Source organism: Diuraphis noxia, unplaced genomic scaffold, assembly GCF_037042655.1.
Source record: "Diuraphis noxia isolate RWA-SAM2 unplaced genomic scaffold, SU_Dnox_SAM2 contig0004, whole genome shotgun sequence".
Taxonomy (NCBI): domain Eukaryota; kingdom Metazoa; phylum Arthropoda; class Insecta; order Hemiptera; family Aphididae; genus Diuraphis; species Diuraphis noxia.
The window spans coordinates 54,209,300-54,233,290 of NW_028301714.1; the positions used below are offsets into that span (position 1 = coordinate 54,209,300).

Sequence of the window (23,991 nt, forward strand, 5' to 3'; positions counted from 1 at the left end):
ATATATGCAAAGCTGAACATTTTGATACCTATTTATTATAAATTAATCATCAAATGTGATTAGAACTTTAAATTAAACTAACGGAATTTCGATTTAAATCAATTTAATTATTTATACACAAACATATTTTAAGCTAAATTTCTCATAATGCATTATTGTTGTAAGTAGGTACATATGCAGTTCACATATGTAATACTCTAGTTAATATATTTAATGTATACCTGCTCTCAATAGTAATTTAAAAAGTCGTAGGTATATTGCGTATAACAGTAGTTCTCAACCTTTTTTGATTCATGTCACCTTTAGCCACTAGAATCAAACACTGCGTCACACTAACATCAAAATAATAAACAATCTTAGCTGTATATTTATTACTAGGTACACGTGTTTATCGGACCAAAAGATTAAATATAAATAATATAAACTATTATAAAGATACGAACTTTGAGGTATGTTATATACATGACAGTGGTGGTATAGGTGTATAATATATTTATTATAAGAAATTATATGACTGTTTTCGGAAAAATTAATTTTTTAAATTTTTTTTTTCCTTGTTAAAATTCTGCGTCACCCCTAAGCTAGGTCCATGTCACCCCGATTGAGAACTACTGGCGTATAATGTATAATACTCTCAAGTCTTATTAGTTATTAGTCCTAATATTAGTGAGACACAAAATAGTTATTGTTTTCGTTTCTAAAGAATTTATGCCTTTAAACCAAATAATAATAATACATTTTATAAATTAATAAATATAAAAAAAAAAAAAATTAAAATTAAAATTTGTTTATTATCATTAACATTAGGTACCTACTCCTTTATTACACAAAACCTATCAAAATCATAGAATGGAACTTAATATTGGTATTTTGTATGATGGCGCTATATGGAAGACTTTAATTTTTACTATAACGTTATATTATATAACTATACCTATACCGATATTATAAATATTTTATAATTTTATGTTTAAAATGATTTTTTCATAGTTACAACTGTATTGATATATTATATTTTATTACAATATATTATACTCATAATACATTATTTATCTGTGCAGCCGCAAAGATCGTGACGCGTGAACGTCTGTAATATATGTACTAACCTATATACTATACAGATATAATATAAGGATACAGCCATATAATAATAGGTGTACGTATAATACGATACGCAAAAGTGCATCATATAATGGCTTATGCAATACGGTTATGGTTATACATATATAATTTCTAAAAATATATCATTTCCGAAATCAATTACCACGCGTCAGCAGTTTTTGTTAAATCCGGGTGCAAATGTCAACATTACCCGAATGGGGAGGTATATCCCAGTATCCATGACAACGGCACAAACTGCTTCCCTCTCCCCTTCCCATTCCCGTCGACGACCCTTTATTCTGTCGCCAGGGTCCTTATGCCCGTGTATACGTATGTTAGGTATATAATAAATGTATATATACTATAGCGTGTCTGTTTGTTCGGCTATTTTCCAGCAATTAGACTTGTCGGGCAAAAAAATAAAAAATCTTTCTGAAAAAAAAAGCAGAAGTGCACTCGACTGTCTGTTCTCATTGTTCTAATGAACGGTTGATATTTACGTATGGGGTAAAAATAAAAACGAATAACGACGTGGCCAAAAACAAAACGACCAATTATATTGTATTTTCAAACGAACATCCGAGTTGTATAATAGACTGCATAAGTCAATATTATATTAAAATATGGTATTTTAATAATATAAAAAAATTCATTGGGGTAACTAGGGACTTAAATTAGGGGGTAATATGAGAATTTATCATTAACAACAAGAATAAGTGTATAAAATATGTATTAAATAAATTTTATTAGCACTAACCGTTTACATAACTATATTTACATGTTAATATCTATATTATAGGTACCTTATACGGTTTAAGTATAACTCCCATATTATACAATTATTAAAATATTATTTTTCTGAAACATTCGTAAACACATAACACATTCGTTTGTGTTACAATTTTTTTTACGTACAATGGTTCAAAAAATAAATAAGCACTTAACAATTTTTAGTAAGAAAATTATAAATATTGTGGCTGCCTTTTTCACTCTTGTGGGCGATCACCCCCATTGACAACCTCTCAATCTCCATGTATATAAATATATAAGACACTAATTTTACCATATAGTTAGGTATATTTATTGTTACATTATGCATGTACTATTTTATTTATGTACCAGCACTCAAGACTCAAGACAATAAAATATTAATAATTTTTGAAGATGTCGATTATAGCTAGATAGTTTTAATTTCGATCGAATTAAAGTCTTATGGCTTAATGACCTACTAACTCAATTTCGACCAATTTACCAATAACCTGTGTTATTTAAACTGTTTATGTGATGTATATAGATATAGTGATGCGAGTGACATAATATACATACATTAAAACTATTCGTATTAAAATACCTATTACGAAATAGTTTCTATACTCATACATAAGATGATTCAATTCAACAAACATACTCGATCACATATTTTTATTTAATAATAAAACAATTTAATTATTACATTATATGAACAATTTATTAATTCATTAAAATTTTGATTTTTGGAAATTTTAGTTAAACGCTATATTTTCAAACTCTTGAAATTCTTCGTACTACTTGACACTATATTTTTTGATTAACCAACATTAACCTCAACTATTAAAATATTCAACTCACTATATAGCTCCAATCCAACCCTGAAAGTCACATTCCAAAAATCAAATTTTATAATAATTGAGTTTGTGAAGAAAAAAGGGGTGTGAGCATGCTTGGTATCACTCTGCTGTGATTGCAAACTATAGCAGTGTAACTCTGTAGTAGACACACCTCTCCAACCACATTTCGAGAATTAAATGGGATAACAACGGTATGTGGAGAAAAGGACGACGACAGCGAACATCGCATTTTCCTCCTCTGCAAGCTGAAGTCCGAAATTATTACAGTTATCTCATCAGGACTTCAGGAGTATACTATACATCTATACGAAAACATAATCCACCGTTTAAATGGCTTAGGTAGTCTGCATGACCGTTTTACCGATAAATGAAAGTCCCCAAAAAAAAAGTCCAGAAAACAACATAGGTACGTAAGTTGCCGTGTTCCTAAAATTAGTCACCAATAGAAATTCTGCAAATGTAACAAGTTATAGCAATATACCTAACTTACCAAACTGAATTTACTGTCGTTAACACAATTTTTTTTTTGTATGTTATAATAGAAATATTGACAACCCTATAAGTATTGTTAAATATAAAGTAAAATATTGGTATACATTTTTTGTATAAACATATACATATTATATTATATTATAATAAATTGTGTATATAAATATTGGCATACATTTTAATATGTTAAAAATAAAATACCCAATTTATATACATGAAAAAAATACCCAGAACGCAATTTACATCAAAAAGGTACATTGGGCCGTCCAACTTTAAATGGTTCCTTGAAGGCTGACCAATTGAAAATATTTCATTGTGTACTTGTACAAACACCTAACGGGTCTTCGTCATCCTTTTCTCTGCGTCTACCGTAACCCGTTCTGTTATCGAACAAAGTGTTTTTCCATCGTCATTCGGGAATGCGTAAAACATTGTATATGCGCTTGTGCTGGCCGGTACTACATCCCAATCTAACGCTGTAAGGGATGTAGTGGAGGGGGTATCTGGCGGTATACCTCCTGATCATTACGCATAAAAACCGTGTACCTTTTGGTTATAAATGTATTATGGACATTACACTTATATCTAATGATTCCAATGATGTCTATAACTTATACGTATAGCACCTCCTGCAGCTTTTTTTACGACTACAACAACGAATGTATAATTAATTTTTGTAAGCATCACTCCCAGCTCCGGTCCCAACCATCAAAGTCATGAACAAGTTGATGGACGTCATTGCTCACCTAAATTAATATATATTTAATTATCATTATTATATATATTCCGACATAGTCGTCACTGACGTCACTGATCAATTACTAATTATATAATCCTGAACATTGTATATAATTCTCCTACAGCCTATATTTATATATTATATGTACCTATATGATATTATATGATTTGCAGAGCTGCCCTGTAGGACACTTCTTTAAACAATCGAATTAAGTGCTTTGAAATCAACTTTTATTTTATTTTTAATGTTTACACTATTTTAATTCTAGCTACATAAAGCGTAATTGTAATCAAACAATTCATAACCTATAATACATTTTGAAGTAATAACTAATAAGTATTCAAATATTTATCACACCAGCCAGTCGCTATTATAGAATATTAGAACGACAGTTATATCATAAAATTATTTTTTTAGATGTGAATAATAAAGTCGTATATGTGGTTTTATAGATTCAAATAAAATCTTTTTAAAATAACGACGCGATTTCTAAGTAACCGTATCAACATAATTTTAATAATAATAAGAAGAATATATTATACTTGAAAATTTCAAAAATCATTATTTAAATAAGCGTATATAATTTAAGGTTAAATATGTGTTGTCTGTTGAGTATATTTGGTGATTCATCAGTTCCACCTGTAAAACAACATTTGTATTTTAGGATCGGTGTATATTAATATTGCGCTTCTTATATTTTACGGTTAGTACCTATACCAATATTGCGTTAACATATTAAGGTATAAAATTATGTTTTTGTCCAATCTAATTCGATCAATTTAAATATCATACATTCAAACTTAAAATGTTAAAATACATATAATTATGCATATAAAATAATTGAAAATTAAAAGCTTTTGTTATATTAATAAATTGATTACTGGTGAAACGCAATTTAATTAATATTGTTTTTTCTCGTATATTTCTTGCATTTAAATACTCGGCTGATTTTCCGCTATTAGAATGACAATTCTATAACAGTATCGGGACTATTATAATACTCTATTAGTGGTCTATCAAAGTTGAAAATAAATATTTGTTGCATACAAAATCGAAAACAGGCATCATGAGCGTTGGAGTGAATGAAGGAACAAGACACAAATGACAATCGTCGCTCGTCGTTTGTATTATACTATTATCTGCGGTAAACTTTACGGGCATAGTATAGGTACAACAGGTACGTCAAACATAATACGGCCCTTGATTTATTTTTATATGTCCTGTTACTAGCAATATTAATTAATAATTATTAATCCAATTTTCATTTCGTGTCACTATCTTTTAATAAACTTTAATCGGATAAGTATTCACTAGTAATTCGTATTGTAAGTGTAGTTAACTAAATCAAAAAATGGTATAAAATACTTTTTTTCGATAAATTTGAATGTGAGGCTCGCATAATAGTTATCTATTCAATATAATATTGAAAAAAAAAAAATAATAATAAATAATATTTTTAATTTGGCCCAGTTATACTTTGAGTTTCACATGCCAGGTATAATACACTATACAAAATACACTCACGCCGTGTCCTATGCGAACGAGGCGAATACGATTTCCATTTTGACCATGCAGGGCAGTTCCGCCGCAGTGCAGCGGTGCATCCGATGCGGAAAAATATGAGCGGTTTTCACGCAGATTCACGTTCAACACGGCGACAAACGACTGACAGTAGTGGTGCACCTCAATAATTATAAAAGCCTATCGACGACGCCGCGCTATCACTTAATAAAATTATTAGTTATTATTTGGTACTCTCGAAGTGAATTTGACTGTAGCTACAGTTAATAAATAAAAATATAATTCAATTGAATTTAAGTTTAAAAAATATTATAAGCTATTAAAGAATTCAGTATTTATATATTTTTTTTTATCATGAATCTATCATGACATAATATTACATTATTATTTATTTCTAGTCTAGAGCAACGGTCGGCAACTGGCGGACCGCGGAACGCAGGAAACCTCCGAAAGTCCGGACCGTTGATATGTATTATGTACTAACATTTTTTCTTCATATTACTATTGTAAAAACATAAAGATTTGGTAAAAATTTTATTCACATGGACCTTATTTATTATTTTAATATTCCGGACTCCAATAGAAATTACTTGCCGACCCTTAGTCTAGAGGGATAGTATATATAGTATATCCAGATATGTATATATATATATATTATATATATACTCAATTTCTCAATTTGCACTAAAATTGACCCTAAATATATACAACATTAAGGCGATTGTAAATTTAACCGATTTACTGGTAGTCGATTTTAGCGTCGGATTTATAACATTTTGACCTAATAAAAACACGTAGACTTCGCCGATTACATTATGCTTATTGCCTATATGCAATTTGTTAAAGCTGCATCTAATCATTATTATTAATCCAAATTTAAAATTTTGTTTACGTAATTATTTTCTTACTATTAACTAACTAGATGTTTTTGATTATTAGGTATATACATTTTTTAAATTTGTGTAAAACAGATATATAACTATATAAGTATCTAAATGTAATATGTATGTAATAAATATGTAAAAAAAAACGTTCTCCTGGAATTTAAAACTCTAAAGTATTTAAATCTAACCGGTGGAATTTACACGAAAAAAGGCCTAAAAATAAGGTCACAATCGACAGAATTTAGATGCGCCCCAACATTAATACATATTAATTAATAATATGTAATTTGTAGGTCCCTTCTCAAATAGTAAGAAACTTACAGTTGTTTTATAACACGAAAATTCACAAATAACGTATTTTTTTCTTGATAACTGTTTAAAGATAAATAAATATTAAATACACACTGACGCAGATTTTTTTTTATTAAATTATATAAATAATTTTAGGGTAGCAAAATGATACTCTTGCGACCCCATAAAAATTTTTGTGGTCACGACCGCTACCCCATAATAGTTACGCCTTACGCCACTGCCTATGTGCACGACATATTTTGTGGCTACTAAATATTTTCTTACTTCACATAGTCTCTCTAAAATTTCCTATTTTTTCTTCGAATTATCTATAGTCTACAAATTGTAAATAGTTAGTGAATCGGATAACTTGATAGAATATTTACTTTTTGTAACCAGACAATGCCACAACGGTACATGTGACGCGCCCTAGTGGAGTATAATTATGACACGTACCACTGTACAGAAGACGACTAAATAACAAGTAGACATCACAATATCACTTAAGTCGCCGTGACAAGGTACCACCGATGCTTTAACCGTGAACTTCCACAAATATTATGAATGCTGACTAGTGACATGCTAATATGCTATATTCCTAGAGTGGACAAATAAAAAATACGAAAATATATGGTATTTAATCTTTATAATTTTTAATGAATTAATATCTGTTTTGAATGAAATGCCTAAATGTTTAATGTCCTTATGATACCTAAAAAATGTAACCTAAAAAAATAACACTTTTTACAATGTATTATTATTTTATTACTATAATACTATATAACTAATGTCCATTAATAATATAAAGGCAAATTTTTTTCGGATAAACATGTTTTAGTGTCTTATTTCCCAACAGAAAATCGTGAAACACTGGGCGCCTGAGCTCTAATTGACAAAGTATATATATTTCATAGATACTGACATTACGAGTGAAATCATATTATAGCTAAATAAATAATAATATACACGTATTATAATTGTACTATATTTCTTATCGTTGATCTTTCGCAGAGTCTTGAACGTTGTCGCCACTAAAATAGGTTAGGTATTTTCGAATAGAATAACCGAATATGATACAATATACATATTGGATATCATAATAATATTATTCTAAAAATGCATAGTAATAAATAAATTATTTATTGATATTTAATACAGATAGAAGATTATATTTTTAATTTTGCGTCATTTTCTTTATATATTTTTAAAATAGATTGAAACTACAGGGTATGACCAGATAACTAAATACACTTTTTATATTTGTAACTTTAAGCCTATATTCATATTTTATCAAATTCTATAGAATGTAAACATCGCTTGTAATAAATACAAAATCCAAAAAAATCATTAACTTGGTTTTTGTTCCATAATAAAATTCTAAGATTTTTTTTCAAGTACCGTAATTTAATATGGAAGTGTAAGAAATATTTTGATTTGATTTTAAATGAATAATATAAATTAGTATAGTAACTAATACGATTAATTTTTTACTGAATAAATAAATCTAGAATGAATGGTGTTATGGTTTGAAATTCAAGATTTTTGAAAATATGTTTTTAAAGCATAAAAATATTAAAAATACGTAGGCACAATTATTTTTTATATGTATCTAAAGTTCTAAAGTCCAGATTCTGACAAAATTCATTAAAATCCGTTTGATTTTAAATTTTTACAATATTTGATATTCAACTGTTTATTCAATTTAATTATTCATACAAGTATGTTAGGTTGATACATCATCTCCACTATGAATTGTATTTTTGAATGAAAATCTAACACAATAACATTCTTGATAAATATTGTACACCATAAATTAAATATATAATAACAATATTTATATTTTTTTTTCACACTTTTGTTTACAGTAAACTTCTTAAGAAGTACTATAATCCAAAAAATTGAAATTATGGTCTTTATTCTTAAAGTACCTACTTTTAAAAGCTCCAAATACTAAATTTGAAATTTTGAATAACTGAATAATTGAAAAAATAAAAATAAAATTTCTCTTTTTGGGAAAAATATAAGATCTTACAGCCGCCTGAATTTAAACTTCTAAAATCATACTTTGCATGAGACCATTATAAGAGGGCTTTGGTTCAAATTTAAAGTTTCTAACAGTTGGCACCGGGAGAATAAATCAAAAAACTTTGCATTATGTTCATTCACAAATTTTTTTACTGAAAAATTGCTAAAAACTACTACAGTTCAATAATATGTTTCATTGTATACAAATGTATAAATATAGCAACATGTATAGTTTACAAAAATATGAAAACTCATTACTCATGCATACACCATTAGCTATACATAAATTATCTTAAGTTAGGAATCTATCAATCAAATTACCGTATTTGAATTTCATAATTTCATAATGATTGTATGTTAGGTAGTTGTACTAAACTTAATAATTATGAGCATAAAACTCTAAAAATAATAGTAAAAAAAAATTATAAAATTACCTCATAAGTGCTAACAGAGTTCATTACTACAACATACCAAGGTCTTAAGTTATTAGTATTTTGTAACTATCAAATAATCATGATAAATCAATTATGTTACTTAAAAAGTATAAAATCAATTCAGCATAATATAAACATTACAATGATATATTTGCTAAATCAAGTTCTTTCAATTTAATAAAAAAAATGTAATTCTTAATTATCATAATAATTCAAAAATAACTAAACAAGTCAAACATTTTAAAATATAACAGTTTTGGTACATAGTTATATAGGGCATATTTACATTTATGGCATACATGGGCGAACATTTATAAATTTAAAACAAATTGTAACTTGACTAAATTTACAATAACTAAAAAATTGTGCAGGTACTATTAACAAATAACATAATTAAATATTTAACAACTACTGAATACAAAAATTAAAAATAATTTTACCTTAACATATTAATTACCCTTTGAACCTTCATTGAACTTAAATTTAATTGGCTAATTTAAAATTATATTGTCACCGAAAATATAAAATTTACAATTTGAAAATTACAAGTGATAGTTTTGGTAAATAGCTCTGATTATTTCATGACCGATAGCTTTACCCATTGGCGGAGGGACTGCATTACCAATCTGCCTATGTTTGTCAAAGATTGATCCACAGAATATGAAAGAATCTTTAAAGCCTTGAGAGCGGGCGCACTCTCGTACACTGACTACACGGTGTTGCTCAGGATGAAGTACTCTGCCTTGTTTTCCCATTGGCTCAGGATTTGTAATTGTGGTTGAACAAAACCCTGACCATTCTAGACGACCATATAAGCCTGCCCAGTTATTATGTCTATTACCAGTATGTGGTAAACACCATGGTATAATTGTATTGTTTTGACGATCTTGCGGATCACATTTATCACCACTGGCACACATGCAAACACCGCGTAATTCACCATTTGGACCATAACCATTTTTTATATCATGGTGGGTATACAAAAGTTTATTGGTTTCAATTCCTTCAGGTAATTGTACTATAATGTTGGGTAGGTCTCTCCAGTCACTTCCTTCACCTACTGGTATTAGTGCTATTCTAGCTTGAACCAAAGATGACATTTCCTTGCATATATGATCACTCAGTATAGATTCTGCATATCGATTGTCTGGATATCTTAATAATTTCTGTAAATGTGTAATGGGAGTAGAACAGTATGGAATTTCTTCTTGAAAAGCTCCATTTGATATTTCAGGTAAATCAGACCAAGCATCATATACTGTGAGGGTTCTCAAAGGAGCAGAATCATTATAGATGCAATTAGTTTTGAATTTTTTATCACCAACCTGAACACTTAGACTTGAACTTTTTCTATTAAAGACGTTTATAGGCTCAGGATAAAAAGGCAAATTTTCACCAGGAGCTGCAGCCATAATAATTAACCTCCTTCTAGTTTGAGGTACACCAAAGTTACCAGCTTGTAAGATACCAAAGGTACACTGGTAGCCCATACGTGTAATACATCTAAGAGTTAATTTAAGGATCATGCTGTTTTTGAATGACACAAAGTTTCTGACATTCTCCACTACAAAATATTTTGGACGATAAAAATCAATATATGATAAAAATGAAACAATTAAAGAGTTCTTAAACAATGAATATTGGCCAGAATTAAATCTATTCATTCCACTAAACCCTTGACAAGGAGGTCCACCACAAATGAAGTCAACTTCACCTTTTTGTGGTATGTTTTGATTCTTACTGTTTGTTTTTTCTCCAGACATTGCTAATTTTAATAAATGATTACAATCTTCAATAAACACAGTTGACTCAGGATTGTTTAATTCAAATGCTTCAGCAGCTTTTTCATCACATTCAATAGCCCAATTACTTACAACAAGACCACTATCTTCTAATCCTTTTGACAAGCCACCACAACCAGCAAATATATCCAGTCCTCTGAGTGGTTTGATTTTCTTATATGATGGTATATACTGTAATTTATCTTCATCCACATATTGATAATTATTATTAACATAAACTTCTTTTCCTATCAGTTTAGCTTCAATTGGGAGTCTATATACAGGGACAATAGAATTAGTAAGAGAATCATATTGGTTATTGAAATAAAATCGATCGGGACCATGAGAAGACCATACAACTGGATCTGGAATGTTGGTTCCACAAGCAACATAACATTTACCACATGTTTGTTGGCATGTGATTCTAAACTCTTCTTCGGACCAAAATAATTCATTCATATCTGTATTTCTAGCATCATTTTCTAGAAAAATTTGTTCTGCTCTATACATACGACGTACAATCAGCTTGATATTTTTACCATCACGATCAACAAAATAAATAGCTTTTATTTCTGCAATATCAAATGGATCTGGAGTGGTTTCATTTGAACCACGCATTGAATTTTCCAACGTTTTACGATAATACTCTGTATAGACAGTTTCGTCAAGATTTTTTTGTTCTTGATTACTTATATTTGTACTTTTTTCTTTAAGCTCAAATAGTTCTTCTCCAATCATATTTGATCTTGAAGCTTTTTTGAATGTTCCAGGTTTCATATAAATAAAATTACCAATTTTATACTCTTCATCAAATAGTCTAAATTTATAAAAATATAAAATGCTGTTTTCTTCTTCAATAAACTCAAATACTTCAGGTTCTTTTGATTTTTTTTCCAATTCTATAACTTCACAGTTATTACAAAACTTATTTCTTATATCATTAATTGATTCTTCAGGTTTAAGATACTCGAATCGTCCAAATGTGTCATCATATTGTAGTTGATAAAAAAACGATTTTTTATTTTTACGGTCAACGGGTTCTAAAAGATCTTGTAATTTTGAATTACCGAGTTGGAACCAATTATTGTTAGGTATTTTTTTTTCAACATCTAATACTTTAACTACATCTTTAATATCAATGTTTGTACAATTTTTGAGAACAAAAATTTCCTGAGGGTCAGCTGTTTCGCCCAATACAGTTTCATAACTATGCATAAAGAGCTGAATATGAGCCATATGTTTAAACTTTGTTTTAAAAAAATATTCTATGCATCCGATTAATGGTATATTTGAGACATGGTTTTTCACAACAACAAACATTTTTTCACATAGTTTTTGGTCTTTCCACATTACTTGATTTTCAACACGGTTGATTTTAGATTTATCATTATTAACATCTTCATTACATACATTATCAAAAACAGTCTTCACAAGTTTATTCATTGTTTCTTCACTTTCTTTATCATCTATATCTAACTGAGCAGCAAAAACATTTTCAAATATATCTTTCACCAGCTCTGTAGTAGTGGCTTTGCTGAATTTACGTTGGCTAAAATCAGTTTTTATGCATAGTGTTCCTTGTCCCAATCTACCTAATCTTCTGGTTGGTACATTAACAGATTTTGTGGCACCTGAAAGTTGGGTTAAAGTTTCAACACATTGAGTTTCAGATAATGGAAAATCATACATGCCAATTGAGTCGTAGTCAGTTACTTGATCGAGTACAAACTGTGCATGAGTAATAAGATCTTCTTCTGAAAATGTATTCCCTGTTGCTGGGTTTATAGATGTTACAACATAATTTAAAATATCTTCATAAGTTGAATCATCAGATTCATGATTGTCTAACATTTTTTCAATTACTATTTTGCTCAGATTTATCTTTTCAATTACAGATGTCATATATTTTTTATAATTAGGGTGTGGTTCAAGTAATAAATAATCTGCATATTCAGTGTTTATACCTATTAATGCTTGAGCACCACCATCATATGATGATAACCACCATTCTAATATTGGTCCTGCCATGCATGCAATTCCACCTTTTATATCAAGACTGCGATTATAAATTGGTTTAACATAGCCAGTTATGTACAGATTTACATTTCTCTCCATCATTCCTGAATCTATTGAGCACATGTGACCGTTTTCATCATAAATACTGTAATTAATAAGGTTGTGTTGTATAATATTAAAATTATCAGTGAAAATATTGGCCAAAACCTCATTAGCTAATACTATGCACTCTGATCCAGCATCTGAAGGTATATACACATCTTCCGTTATCGTTTTATGACAAAACTTGCAGCTTACCTTACCTTGTAATTGACTTGTTTTATCTAGAGCAACATCAGTAAGTGTTTCCAAGAACGGTTTCTCTTTGTTTTCTGACATTTCTGTATATTTGACACGTTTTGCACTTATTTGAGGGTCTTGTTCATCTTCAGTTAGTAACACTGAAATGTACAAAACAATATCAAAACCCTATAGTATATAATTAATAGGACATAAACATTGTAGCATTTGCATATTTGTAAACATGTTTGATAAAAAAACATATTTCATGCTTTAACACAGCTAGTTTTGAAATTTATTTTGTATATAAATGCATATTTTGAGTCATTTTTGTTTTTAGGGCATATTTTACACTTATATACGTAATTTTATACTTTTAGAGACACATTTAACTTAGATCAATTTTTTCCAAACTAAAATTTTTATCTTAAAGAATACAATCAAAATGTTTAGATAAAAAATTATTCATTTTTAATTTTTGTAGTATAATATGGTTTTTGACTGTTCGTGGGCACAAGTTTTTCAAGAAGCACTTGCAGAGGAAAATGATTTTAACTAAACTATGATTATTATTAATATTATCATTATTTTTTTTTTTTTTTGTACCAAAAGAAATATATTTTGATTTGGTTATGGTACAAAATATATTTAAATTATGTAATTGTTTTGACTAATTTTACATGCTATTATCTGACTAGTAAATTCACTAAAAAAATGTTAAGTGCATAAGTGCTTGCATATTTAGAATTTTTTTAGAGCTACAAGTCCTCTGTCCTAATATCCATAAACACATTATTATCAATTAAAAAAATAATTAAATATTAAATAATGACATTATAAAACTTACCAGATTTGTCACATGGAATTATTGATTCCATTGCTGTAAGACTGTTAGAAAACTATCGAAAAATTGAATAATAATTTAAGTGAAAACAAATATGAATTGAATGATAAAAAAATGATTAATGAGTACAATTCATATTGAACAGTAAATAGCGACAACTCGTGAGCAATAAAAGAGAACTCGAAAAATTAATTACTGTTATACATCGTCCATTAAGTATTTCAGTATTTAAGTATTTCAGTCTTATTTTCTAACCGTTAATGGTGACACGATGTGCTATACCGCGTCCGGAACATGATTAAACTGAAACTGTCGTCCGTCACGTTCTGACGCTCTGTCCACTGGGCACTGATCAGTGATCACTGATCACTACTGCCATTAGCCGGCGTGTTTAAAAATTCAAATATAGATTATTGTAATTCAACTGTCGAGTTTAAGATAAAGAATAAAGATATTATAACGTCATAAAAATGATTATTTTATCCGTGCAATATTGTGGCATTGTGCTAACAATAAACAATCTGTGTTGCTAACGTCGACCATGCTTCACGTCAGTGTTGCCAGGCTTTCAGTTGAAATCTTAAGATAATTTATACATTTTGATGCGTTTGAACCACGATTTAATATAGTATCGTGGTTTGAACATATTAAGGTTAACCTTAACATCACTTCACTGGATACTAGATGACATTGTTTTAATCAATACAAAAAACAAATAGTTAAAACTTAAAAATGTTAAAATAATCGCATTTAAATCGCAATTTTCAATGTTCTTACAGCTTACTGGCTAGTTACTGCTAAACTGCTTAATATGAAATGAACTATTATTTATGAATTATAATTAGTATTTAGTTCTATCATCTAAATATTAGATTCTAATTTGTCATCGGTATTGTGTAATATGTAGTGTTATTTACAATTTTAGACAGAATTGGAGTACTACACGGCACACGCTGCTCAGTTATATATTAGCATTGATTAAATATATTAAATTTGTTATGTATATTTAATCAATGATATTAGTATATTACCATTCTGCCACCCTGGTTATATGTTAATAACCACATATATTCATCACGCAGTTAAGAAGACGTGACAAATTTGCAAGTTATGTTATAAACTTATAACTCTCTTAAAAACTGAATTATCATAAAAAACCCACATTCAAACACGAAAAATGTTCTTACCATCAATTAATGTCTGCATAGTGTGTATAGAGTCTATACACTTGTAATCAAGTACTATTCCTAGTATTTGTTTTTTCTCTTGATTTTGTATTTTATTATAGCTATCTATTGTTATATTTTTATGTGGTTCTAGATTTTTTGTTTTGATAAATTATGCTTTGAAACTTATGTCTTGAAAATGTATATAGACAGTTTTTTCACTTATCAGTTTAGACCCCTAAATACTAATACATTATTTACGAATTTGTTCTAATCACGAACCATGAACATCGAATATGCGCATAAAGTGTGTAGCTACGAGCTACCTTTAAGCATAGATTTAAGTTTAATGATATAATGTCTTTAGGCTTTAAGTGAAAGTATACTTAATGTCTTAATCAATGCTAATAGTTCACACTCTTTCACATTAGAAAAATTCCTCTGATATTTATGTTTATACCATTTAGACCAGTGTGTTGAGTAATCCGGAGATAAATAATAATTAACACCAAATGAAAAAATTATATACTACCTATATTATTTTATATAACTTAAAATTTGTTTTGTACCGCCGATGACCATATCAATATGCCATATCTGAATTAAAATGTTTGTATACATTTAGACCATTAAATAAGTATATATTATACATATATTACATTTACATAAAATTTGGTAGGAAGAAGGGGTCATCCATATGATTTAATTTGAGGGTCGTGGATCAAAGATTATGGACACCACTGCCAAAGACTATGGCTTGATATAAATATTCCATTATATACCATTACCTATTTATATAAACCACACAACATTTTACGGTTTTGAAACATATGTGAGGCACCGCGTCACTTTTAACAACAGAAATTAAAAAATATTTGTTTACTTTATATTGGTACTATTTTGAATTTCACTTCTTTAATTTAAAATATTTAATATATATATATTCGATAAACAATTTGGAATATTTACTATTTTTTTATACAGAGCTTTCATAAAACGCGGGAACTGTGGTGCATCGCTGTAACATTATAACTTATAATAAGTTAATAACAATTCACGTTTGGCGCCGCTGCTGCCAAAGGTTTGATAATCGACAGAGGCGATGATATCCAAGGGCACTCATCAGAGAGTGGCATGTCACTCCACCAGAAAAAATATTGCAAATTTCATTGTTTTGAATACTAAATTAATTTTACTAATGAATAATGATAATACTATATATTATGTACATTAGGTTTTTATCGTAATACTATGTCGATCAATCAGCTGCAAATATATAAATTTATATGGTATGGTGTATGGAATATGGATGTACCTATATTTGTTTCATTATTTAATAAAATAAATTTGATTGATTCTTAGTTTTTAAGTTATTTATTTTATAATTGCCAACCCCCCCCCCCCTAGGATTTGACAGATGAATGTCCTTGGCGATATCCACTGTCATCTTAAGTATATAAATGCGAGATGAGTAGCACACAATAACCTACATAACCTATTCTTCGGTCTTCCGTTAGATTTAGAAATTATTAACATATTTTGTTTATTTTTGATATTAGGTTTTGACTTCAAGGGCAAAAAAAATATAAATATATTACCTACATGCTCCGACTTTTTTGATTCTTGCTATTTTAGTTTGAAATATTTTGTTTTGATATTTTAAGTTTAGATTGCACAGTGACAACCCGTGTGTCCCGGTGAGTATATTAAAAATTGATTTAAAAATAATACGGAGTCCGTATTACGGACTCATTTTTTAGTGTCGGACAAAAAGTCCTAACGGTTGCCATTGCCCATTGGTAATAATCTACAGATTATATAACTGTTCAGATTAAAATTGTATAAACAACATAAAAAACTTGGTTAACACTGCACTTGTCTTTATCATTATACATGCCGCAAATCTGTAAAAGCCATGTTCATAGCGACATAGTTTTAACGTTCATATAATCGAGTGTAATAAAAATCACTCGAGGAAAAAACATTTTTTATTTTTTATTTATAAATAAAATGTCACTCTGCTGTACAGCAGATTACAACTTACAATTAGGTTACTGTAATAGATGGTAATATAATATGGTATGACATTATTTTGAATTCAATAATATAATATCATTGTGTACCTATCAAAAACGATTCTGAGCGAAGACGGTTTGCCAGTCTAGGATATTCTGGATATTTTATACCATAGGTACAGTCCATGGTCCATACATATTAATTAAATTGTTATTATTGAAAAAAAAAAAAATGCAGAACGTAGCTACCAATTAGTATCCCCTAAGTCCTCCCCATTTGCGCCTATGAGTTTACTACCACATAATAAATATAACACTAGGACGGGGGAAAATAAAGATTGGTATTGGCATTGATTATAAATACTAGTATTTATAATCAATGGTATTGGTAAATACCCTGCTGGCTGCTGTACAGTACCTAGATACTGAGTCACTATTATTATAGTATTATGCATGTTAAATTTGAGTTCAATAAATAAATCTTTACATACGATAAACAATCCTGACCAAAAACGGTGTGATTACGCTTAAGTATATTTATATCTTAATATATTTAATTTATCTGTATTTATATCTATTTTTTCAAATCTATTAGTATTTATAGATAATTTTTTACTAATGTATCTTGTATCTTTTGTGCGTATCGCGTATGTACAATAAATGTAGATACTAGATACAAATTGATAATTTTTTTTTTTAACAAAACAAAAATCAAAAAAATCCCCTACATATATATACAAACTCCATTAACTGATAAATAAGTTTTGTGTAATTTGTTAATAAATTAATATTATAACAATTTGTTTCATGTTTTTTAACCTAAATGGTACATGATAAATATAGGATCAACGCGTCGCAGAAGATGATCAAATAAGCTAACTAATTTGAAACTGTAAGAAACACTAATTGTACACACAACTGCAAAACACACTATATGGGATGATATTATATTTGGATTTTGTGTTTAATCAAGTTGAACTTTATCTTTAATATTCTATCGTTTGTTATTAGCTACTCATAGCTGGAATTTTTGTTATAATTTAATATTTTATAAATAGAAGTCTGTACATTCTGAAAAAATTATCTTTGCTGTGTGTTTTTTTTTTTTTTTTAATCATTTCATATATATAATATATTATCCTAGATTATTTTGTAATTTTCACATTATCATACAGTACTATAATAATAATAATAATAAATATATTAAATATTGTATATTATAAATATATTTAATATATTATATTATAATATAAAAAGAAAAGGACCACTACGCAGACCACGCCTCAGATGGGAAGACTGTGTGAAGAGAGAAGTAAAAGAAGTAGACCCAAGAGCAAACTGGAGAGAAATAGCTGAAAACAGAATAAGGTGGAAGGAAATTTGTTTAACGGGATGGTCTTAAAGGCCGGAAACACCCCCCCCCCCACACCAAAAAAAAAAAAAAAAATTATATTATAATATGTATATTAAATATATATAATATAATAAATAGAAAAAAAATATAGTAGGTATACTATAGTATTACTCCATGATGTGACCACGACCACAATATGATCATAGGAGGTACCAGTGTACCATAGATTTATTCCAAGGAGGTTATATATTACGTGTACAAAGTTGATTATATATAAATATCAGGTTTCGTTGATAACAAGTTATATTTTCGGCTTTTCGCGCCATTATTTTGCCAAACACTGGAAAATACGGCCGGAAATCTAAAAACTTTATCATAGACGTGTATATTAATCAACACCTGTAGATCTGTTTCCGTCGAAATTGCCAGTCATCCTTTTCATCTGTCGGTGTCGGTATTGCTGCAGCTGCTCAGAATTTTGGTGATTCTGCGCTTAATTATTGTTTTTGGAAAAAGTACCGGTAAGCGTATTTACAATATTTAATCATAATTTTATGAGTATTATACCATAATATTGCCCATTGTTCGTCTAAAAATATTTATATTTTTATATTTACTACACTAGGTCTGATAGTCGTACAAAGGTCTAACACATGGCGGGTGGTACGAATGGCGATCCAGAACCTAAAGGTGTTAAACGAAAATTGGAAGAACCGTCTATTACACAAGATCTGCAGAATTCACCTTCTGAAGACGATGAAATTCATACAGATATTCCAATCATCAATACTAAGGTATGCTGCGAGTTTTGTCATAAAACAATGACTGAAGATGTGTGTATACCTTCAGATGCCGCACCAGAATGTATTGTGTTGACAAACGAAATTTTGGCTAATATTTACACTGATAATGACGATGTAGTACAACATAACTTAACGAATTACAGCATTTATGATGAAAACGGGCACATGTGTTCTATAGATTCAGGGGTAATGGAGAGAAATGTCACAATTTATATGACTGGCTATGTAAAACCAATTTACGACAATAGTCCTGGCATAGAAGAAGGAATACCTGCTAGGGGTTTAGGACCTATATTAGAATGGTGGTTATCATCATATGATGGTGGTACTCAGGCATTAATAGGCATAAACACTGAATATGCTGATTATTTATTAATTGAGCCACACCCTAAATATAAAAAATACATGACTTCAGTAACAGAAAAGATACATTTAAGTAGAGAAGTAATTAAAAATATTTTAGGTAGTGAATACGATGATCCAACTTATGAAGATATTTTAAATTGCGTCATAAACTCAGTAAATCCAGCAACAGGCAATAAATTCACTGAAGAAGATCTTATTTCCCATGCACAATTTGTCCTCAATCAAGTATTAGAATATGACTTAAACGACACATATCATTTACCATTAGCAGAAACTCAATGTATTGAAACATTGACTCAGCTTTCAGGGGCTTTTAAACCTGTCAAAGCACCATCTAGGAGAGCTGGTCAAAGAATTCAATATGTGAAAACTGATATTAATAAACGTGAGTTTAGTAAGGCAACTACTACAGAGTTGGTAAAAGATGTGTTTGAAAATATGTTTGCTGCTCAATTAGATATTGATGATAAAGAAAATGAAGGAAATGTGAATAAGCTTGTCAAAACTATGTTTGATGATGTTTGCAACTCTAAAATAAAAAAAGACATCTCTGATATACGGGTCAATGTAAACCAAGTGATGTGGAAAGACCAAATACTGTGTGAAAAAATGTTTATTGTTGTGAAAAACAATGTCTCAACAATTCCATTAATAGGATGCATAGAATATTTTTTTAAGACAAAGTTTAAAAATAAGGCCCACATTAAGCTCTTTATGCATAGTTATGAAACTGTACTAGGTGAAACAGCTGACCCTCAAGAGATATTTGCTCTCAAAAATTGTACAAATATTGATATTAAAAATGTAGTCAAAGTAATAGATGTTGTACAAAAAATACCTAGTAAAAATTGGTTCCAACTCGGTAATTCAAAATTACAAGATCTCTTAGAACCTATTAATCGTAAAAATAAAAATTCATTTTTTTATCAACTACAATATGATGATACAATTGGGAGGTTCGAGTATCCAAAACCTTTAGAACCAAATACTGTTATTAGAGAAGGGTACTGTAGTAATTGCGAAGATTTTCTCTTAGAAGAAAAATCAAAAGAACCGGAATTACATGAATTCATCGAAACACAAAAAAATATTTCATATTTTTATAAATTTAAATTATTTGATGAAGAGTATAAAGTTGGTAGTTTTATCTATTTACAACCTGATATATTCAAAACAGCTTCAAGGTCAAATATGATTGGAGAAGAACCGTTTGTGTTTAAAGAGACAAATAAAAAGACAACTAATCAAGAACAAAAAGTTATTGATGAAACCAAGTATCCTGAGTATTATCGTAAGTCATTGGATAATACAATGCGTGGTTCAAATGAAACTACTCCTGATCCATTTGAAATTGCAGAAATATTGGCCATATACTTTGTTGATTGGGATAGAAAAAACATCAAGATGATTGTACGACGTATGTATAGAGCTGAACAAATTCCACTGGAAGCTTATGCCAAAAATTCAGATATGAATATGTTATTTTGGTCAGAAGAAGAATTTAGAGTTACGTATAAAAACATACGTGGAAAATGTTATGTTTCATTCATTTCTAATATTCAAGATCCACTTTTATGGTCTGCAGGTGGACCAGATCGATTTTATTTCACAAAAAAATATGATTTTATATTTGGCTCAATTGTCTCCGAACACGAACTCCCAAGTGAAGCTAAATTGACAGGCAAAGAAGTATATGTTAACTATAAATATCAATATGTGGATGAAGATAAATTACAGTATATACCATCATACAAGAAAATCAAACCACTCAGAGGACTTGATATTTTTGCAGGTTGCGGCGGTCTATCTAGGGGTTTAGAAGACAGTGGTCTTGTTGTAAGTAATTGGGCTATTGAATGTGATGAAAAAGCTGCTGAAGCATTTGAATTAAACAATCCTGAGTCAACTGTGTTTATTGAAGATTGTAATCATTTATTAAAATTAGCAATGTCTGGAGAAAAAACAAACAGTAAGAATCAAAACATACCACAAAAAGGTGAAGTTGACTTCATTTGTGGTGGACCTCCTTGTCAAGGGTTTAGTGGAATGAATAGATTTAATTCTGGCCAATATTCATTGTTTAAGAACTCTTTGATTGTTTCATTTTTATCATATATTGATTTCTATCGTCCAAAATATTTTGTCATGGAAAACGTTAGAAATTTTGTATCATTTAAAAGAAGTATGGTTCTTAAATTGACTCTTAGATGTATTACACGTATGGGCTATCAGTGTACATTTGGTATTCTACAAGCTGGTAACTTTGGTGTTCCACAAACTAGAAGGAGGTTAATCATTATGGCAGCAGCTCCAGGGGAAAAATTGCCATTGTATCCCGAACCTATACATGTATTCAATAGAAGAAGTTCAAGTTTAACTGTTCAAGTTGGTGATAAAAAATTCAAAACTAATTGTAAGTATGATGAGTCAGCTCCTATGAGAACAGTAACTGTATATGATGCTTGGTCTGATTTACCTAAAATACCTAATGGAGCAAACGACGAAGACATCATATATAAATCAAAACCGATTACACATTTACAGAAATTACTAAGATATCCAGACAATCGATATGCAGAATCTATATTGAGTGATCATATATGCAAAGACATGTCATCTTTGGTTCAAGCTAGGATGGCACTAATACCAGTGGGTGAAGGAAGTGACTGGAGAGACCTACCAAATATTAAAGTACAATTAGCTGATGGAATTGAAACCAATAAACTTTTGTATACCCACCATGATATAAAAAATGGTTATGGTCCAAATGGTGAATTACGCGGTGTTTGCATGTGTGCCAGTGGTGATAAATGTGATCCGCAAGATCGTCAAAACAATACAATTATACCTTGGTGTTTACCACATACTGGTAATAGACATAATAACTGGGCAGGCTTATATGGCCGTCTAGCATGGTCAGGGTATTGTTCAACCACAATTACAAATCCTGAGCCAATGGGAAAACAAGGCAGAGTACTTCATCCTGAGCAACACCGTGTAGTCAGTGTACGAGAGTGCGCCCGCTCTCAAGGCTTTAAAGATTCTTACATTTTCCATGGACCAATTATCAACAAGCATAGGCAGATTGGTAATGCAGTTCCTCCACCAATGGGTAAAGCTATTGGTCATGAAATAATCAAAGCTATTGACAAAAAACCAAGATATATTTACAGTCCATTTATACTAGGGAACCATTGATAAGACATTAGTCTGTTTAAAATATATTTGAACACATCAGCTATGGTAATACAAGTTTTAACTCTTATTTTATTTAAGTTTGTGTTCATCTAGAATGAATACAGTGTGTTCAGATATTATAATCATTTGATATGAAATTTAATTTTAGTATATTTTTTATGTTAGTTTTTATTTATTTGGTATTATTGTATATGATTATTGATTTTTTTTATCGATTATTGTAATAATTTAGTTACTATTGATGCTTATATTATATTATACAAGTTTTATTTAGTGGTCCATAAACTTTAATATAAGCCTTCACTAGATTAAGGTGTCATATCATTTTTGTTTTAAACTTATTATCTTACATTTTATATTTATTACATTTTTCATTTTATATATCATTGTTTTTTTTTTAATATACAATCATCGTTTATACTTAAATACATTCCATTATAATAAAAAAATAGTATTTTGATACAGAATATTGATTTTATTTATTTTTGCTAATGTCTGGTTTTATTTGTTATATTTAGAATAATATCATATAGGCATTTCTCAATATTTTTCAAAAGTATTTGAACATTAGGTATATAATGAAAGTATGTTTTATAAATTAATATTTTTTTTTATGTCTTTGATAATGTTTGTCAATTTTATTATGTATACTTACTCCTAAGTTTCAATTGGTATTTGGTAGGTTTATTTAAATATATTTAAATTAAGTTATGTATAAAATTACAATTTATATACATTTTGTCTTTAATAGGTGGTTAATCCAAAATTCCACCATATGTTTTCAGTAGATGTTATTTACAGTGAAATAAAATCAATATTAACGGGAACAATGAAAAAATAATTCATCATTAATGATCAAAGAATAGGGCTATTTACTATTTCAAAAATTAATTTTTTTAATTTGCAATTTATGTAAAATATATACTCAAGACAATATATAGACATTATATTAAGTATTGACTAAAATAATATTCTTTATACAAACCGTAAAAAAATATTAATGGGATTAGTGTTAACATAATGGTAATGAATCATGATTATATGATAAGTTGAAACAGATATTTATTTATATTTGTTT

The 23,991-nt window shown here is 29.0% G+C and overlaps 2 protein-coding genes and 1 long non-coding RNA gene across 3 annotated transcripts in view; 2 read left to right on the forward strand and 1 right to left on the reverse strand.

The window, feature by feature from the left end:
• The window catches only part of LOC149056197 (uncharacterized), a 44,677-nt gene extending 28,139 nt beyond the window's left edge, over window positions 1-16,538 (forward strand). Inside the window, exon 2 of the long non-coding RNA XR_016191495.1 lies at window positions 16,162-16,538. This is a non-coding gene — a long non-coding RNA (uncharacterized LOC149056197). The remainder of the gene's footprint in view (window positions 1-16,161) is intronic.
• Window positions 8,785-14,504, reverse strand: LOC107173344 (DNA (cytosine-5)-methyltransferase 1-like). The gene is made up of 2 exons (XM_089227225.1): window positions 14,015-14,504; window positions 8,785-13,328 (listed from the first exon to the last, which is right to left on the reverse strand). The coding sequence occupies exons 1-2, from the start codon at window positions 14,043-14,045 to the stop codon at window positions 9,634-9,636; spliced, it is 3,726 nt and encodes a 1,241-aa protein (XP_089083351.1). The 5' UTR covers window positions 14,046-14,504; the 3' UTR covers window positions 8,785-9,633.
• A 2,371-nt stretch (window positions 16,539-18,909) lies between the features above and the next one.
• On the forward strand, window positions 18,910-23,380 carry LOC107173325 (DNA (cytosine-5)-methyltransferase PliMCI-like). Its single transcript, XM_015523831.2, has 2 exons — window positions 18,910-19,067; window positions 19,172-23,380. Exon 2 carries the CDS (start codon window positions 19,200-19,202, stop codon window positions 22,911-22,913), a length of 3,714 nt encoding a protein of 1,237 aa, XP_015379317.2. The 5' UTR covers window positions 18,910-19,067; window positions 19,172-19,199; the 3' UTR covers window positions 22,914-23,380.
• Window positions 23,381-23,991: the final 611 nt, after the last annotated feature.

Excerpts from the sequence above, each read along its gene's own strand:
- LOC107173344 (XM_089227225.1), bottom strand. The coding sequence starts at position 14,045 with ATGGAATCAATAATTCCATGTGACAAATCTG. Across the intron at positions 13,329-14,014 it reads AATTCCATGTGACAAATCTG|TGTTACTAACTGAAGATGAA; the intron begins GTAAGTTTTATA and ends TGTACATTTCAG.
- LOC107173325 (XM_015523831.2), top strand. The coding sequence starts at position 19,200 with ATGGCGGGTGGTACGAATGGCGATCCAGAACCTAAAGGTGTTAAACGA.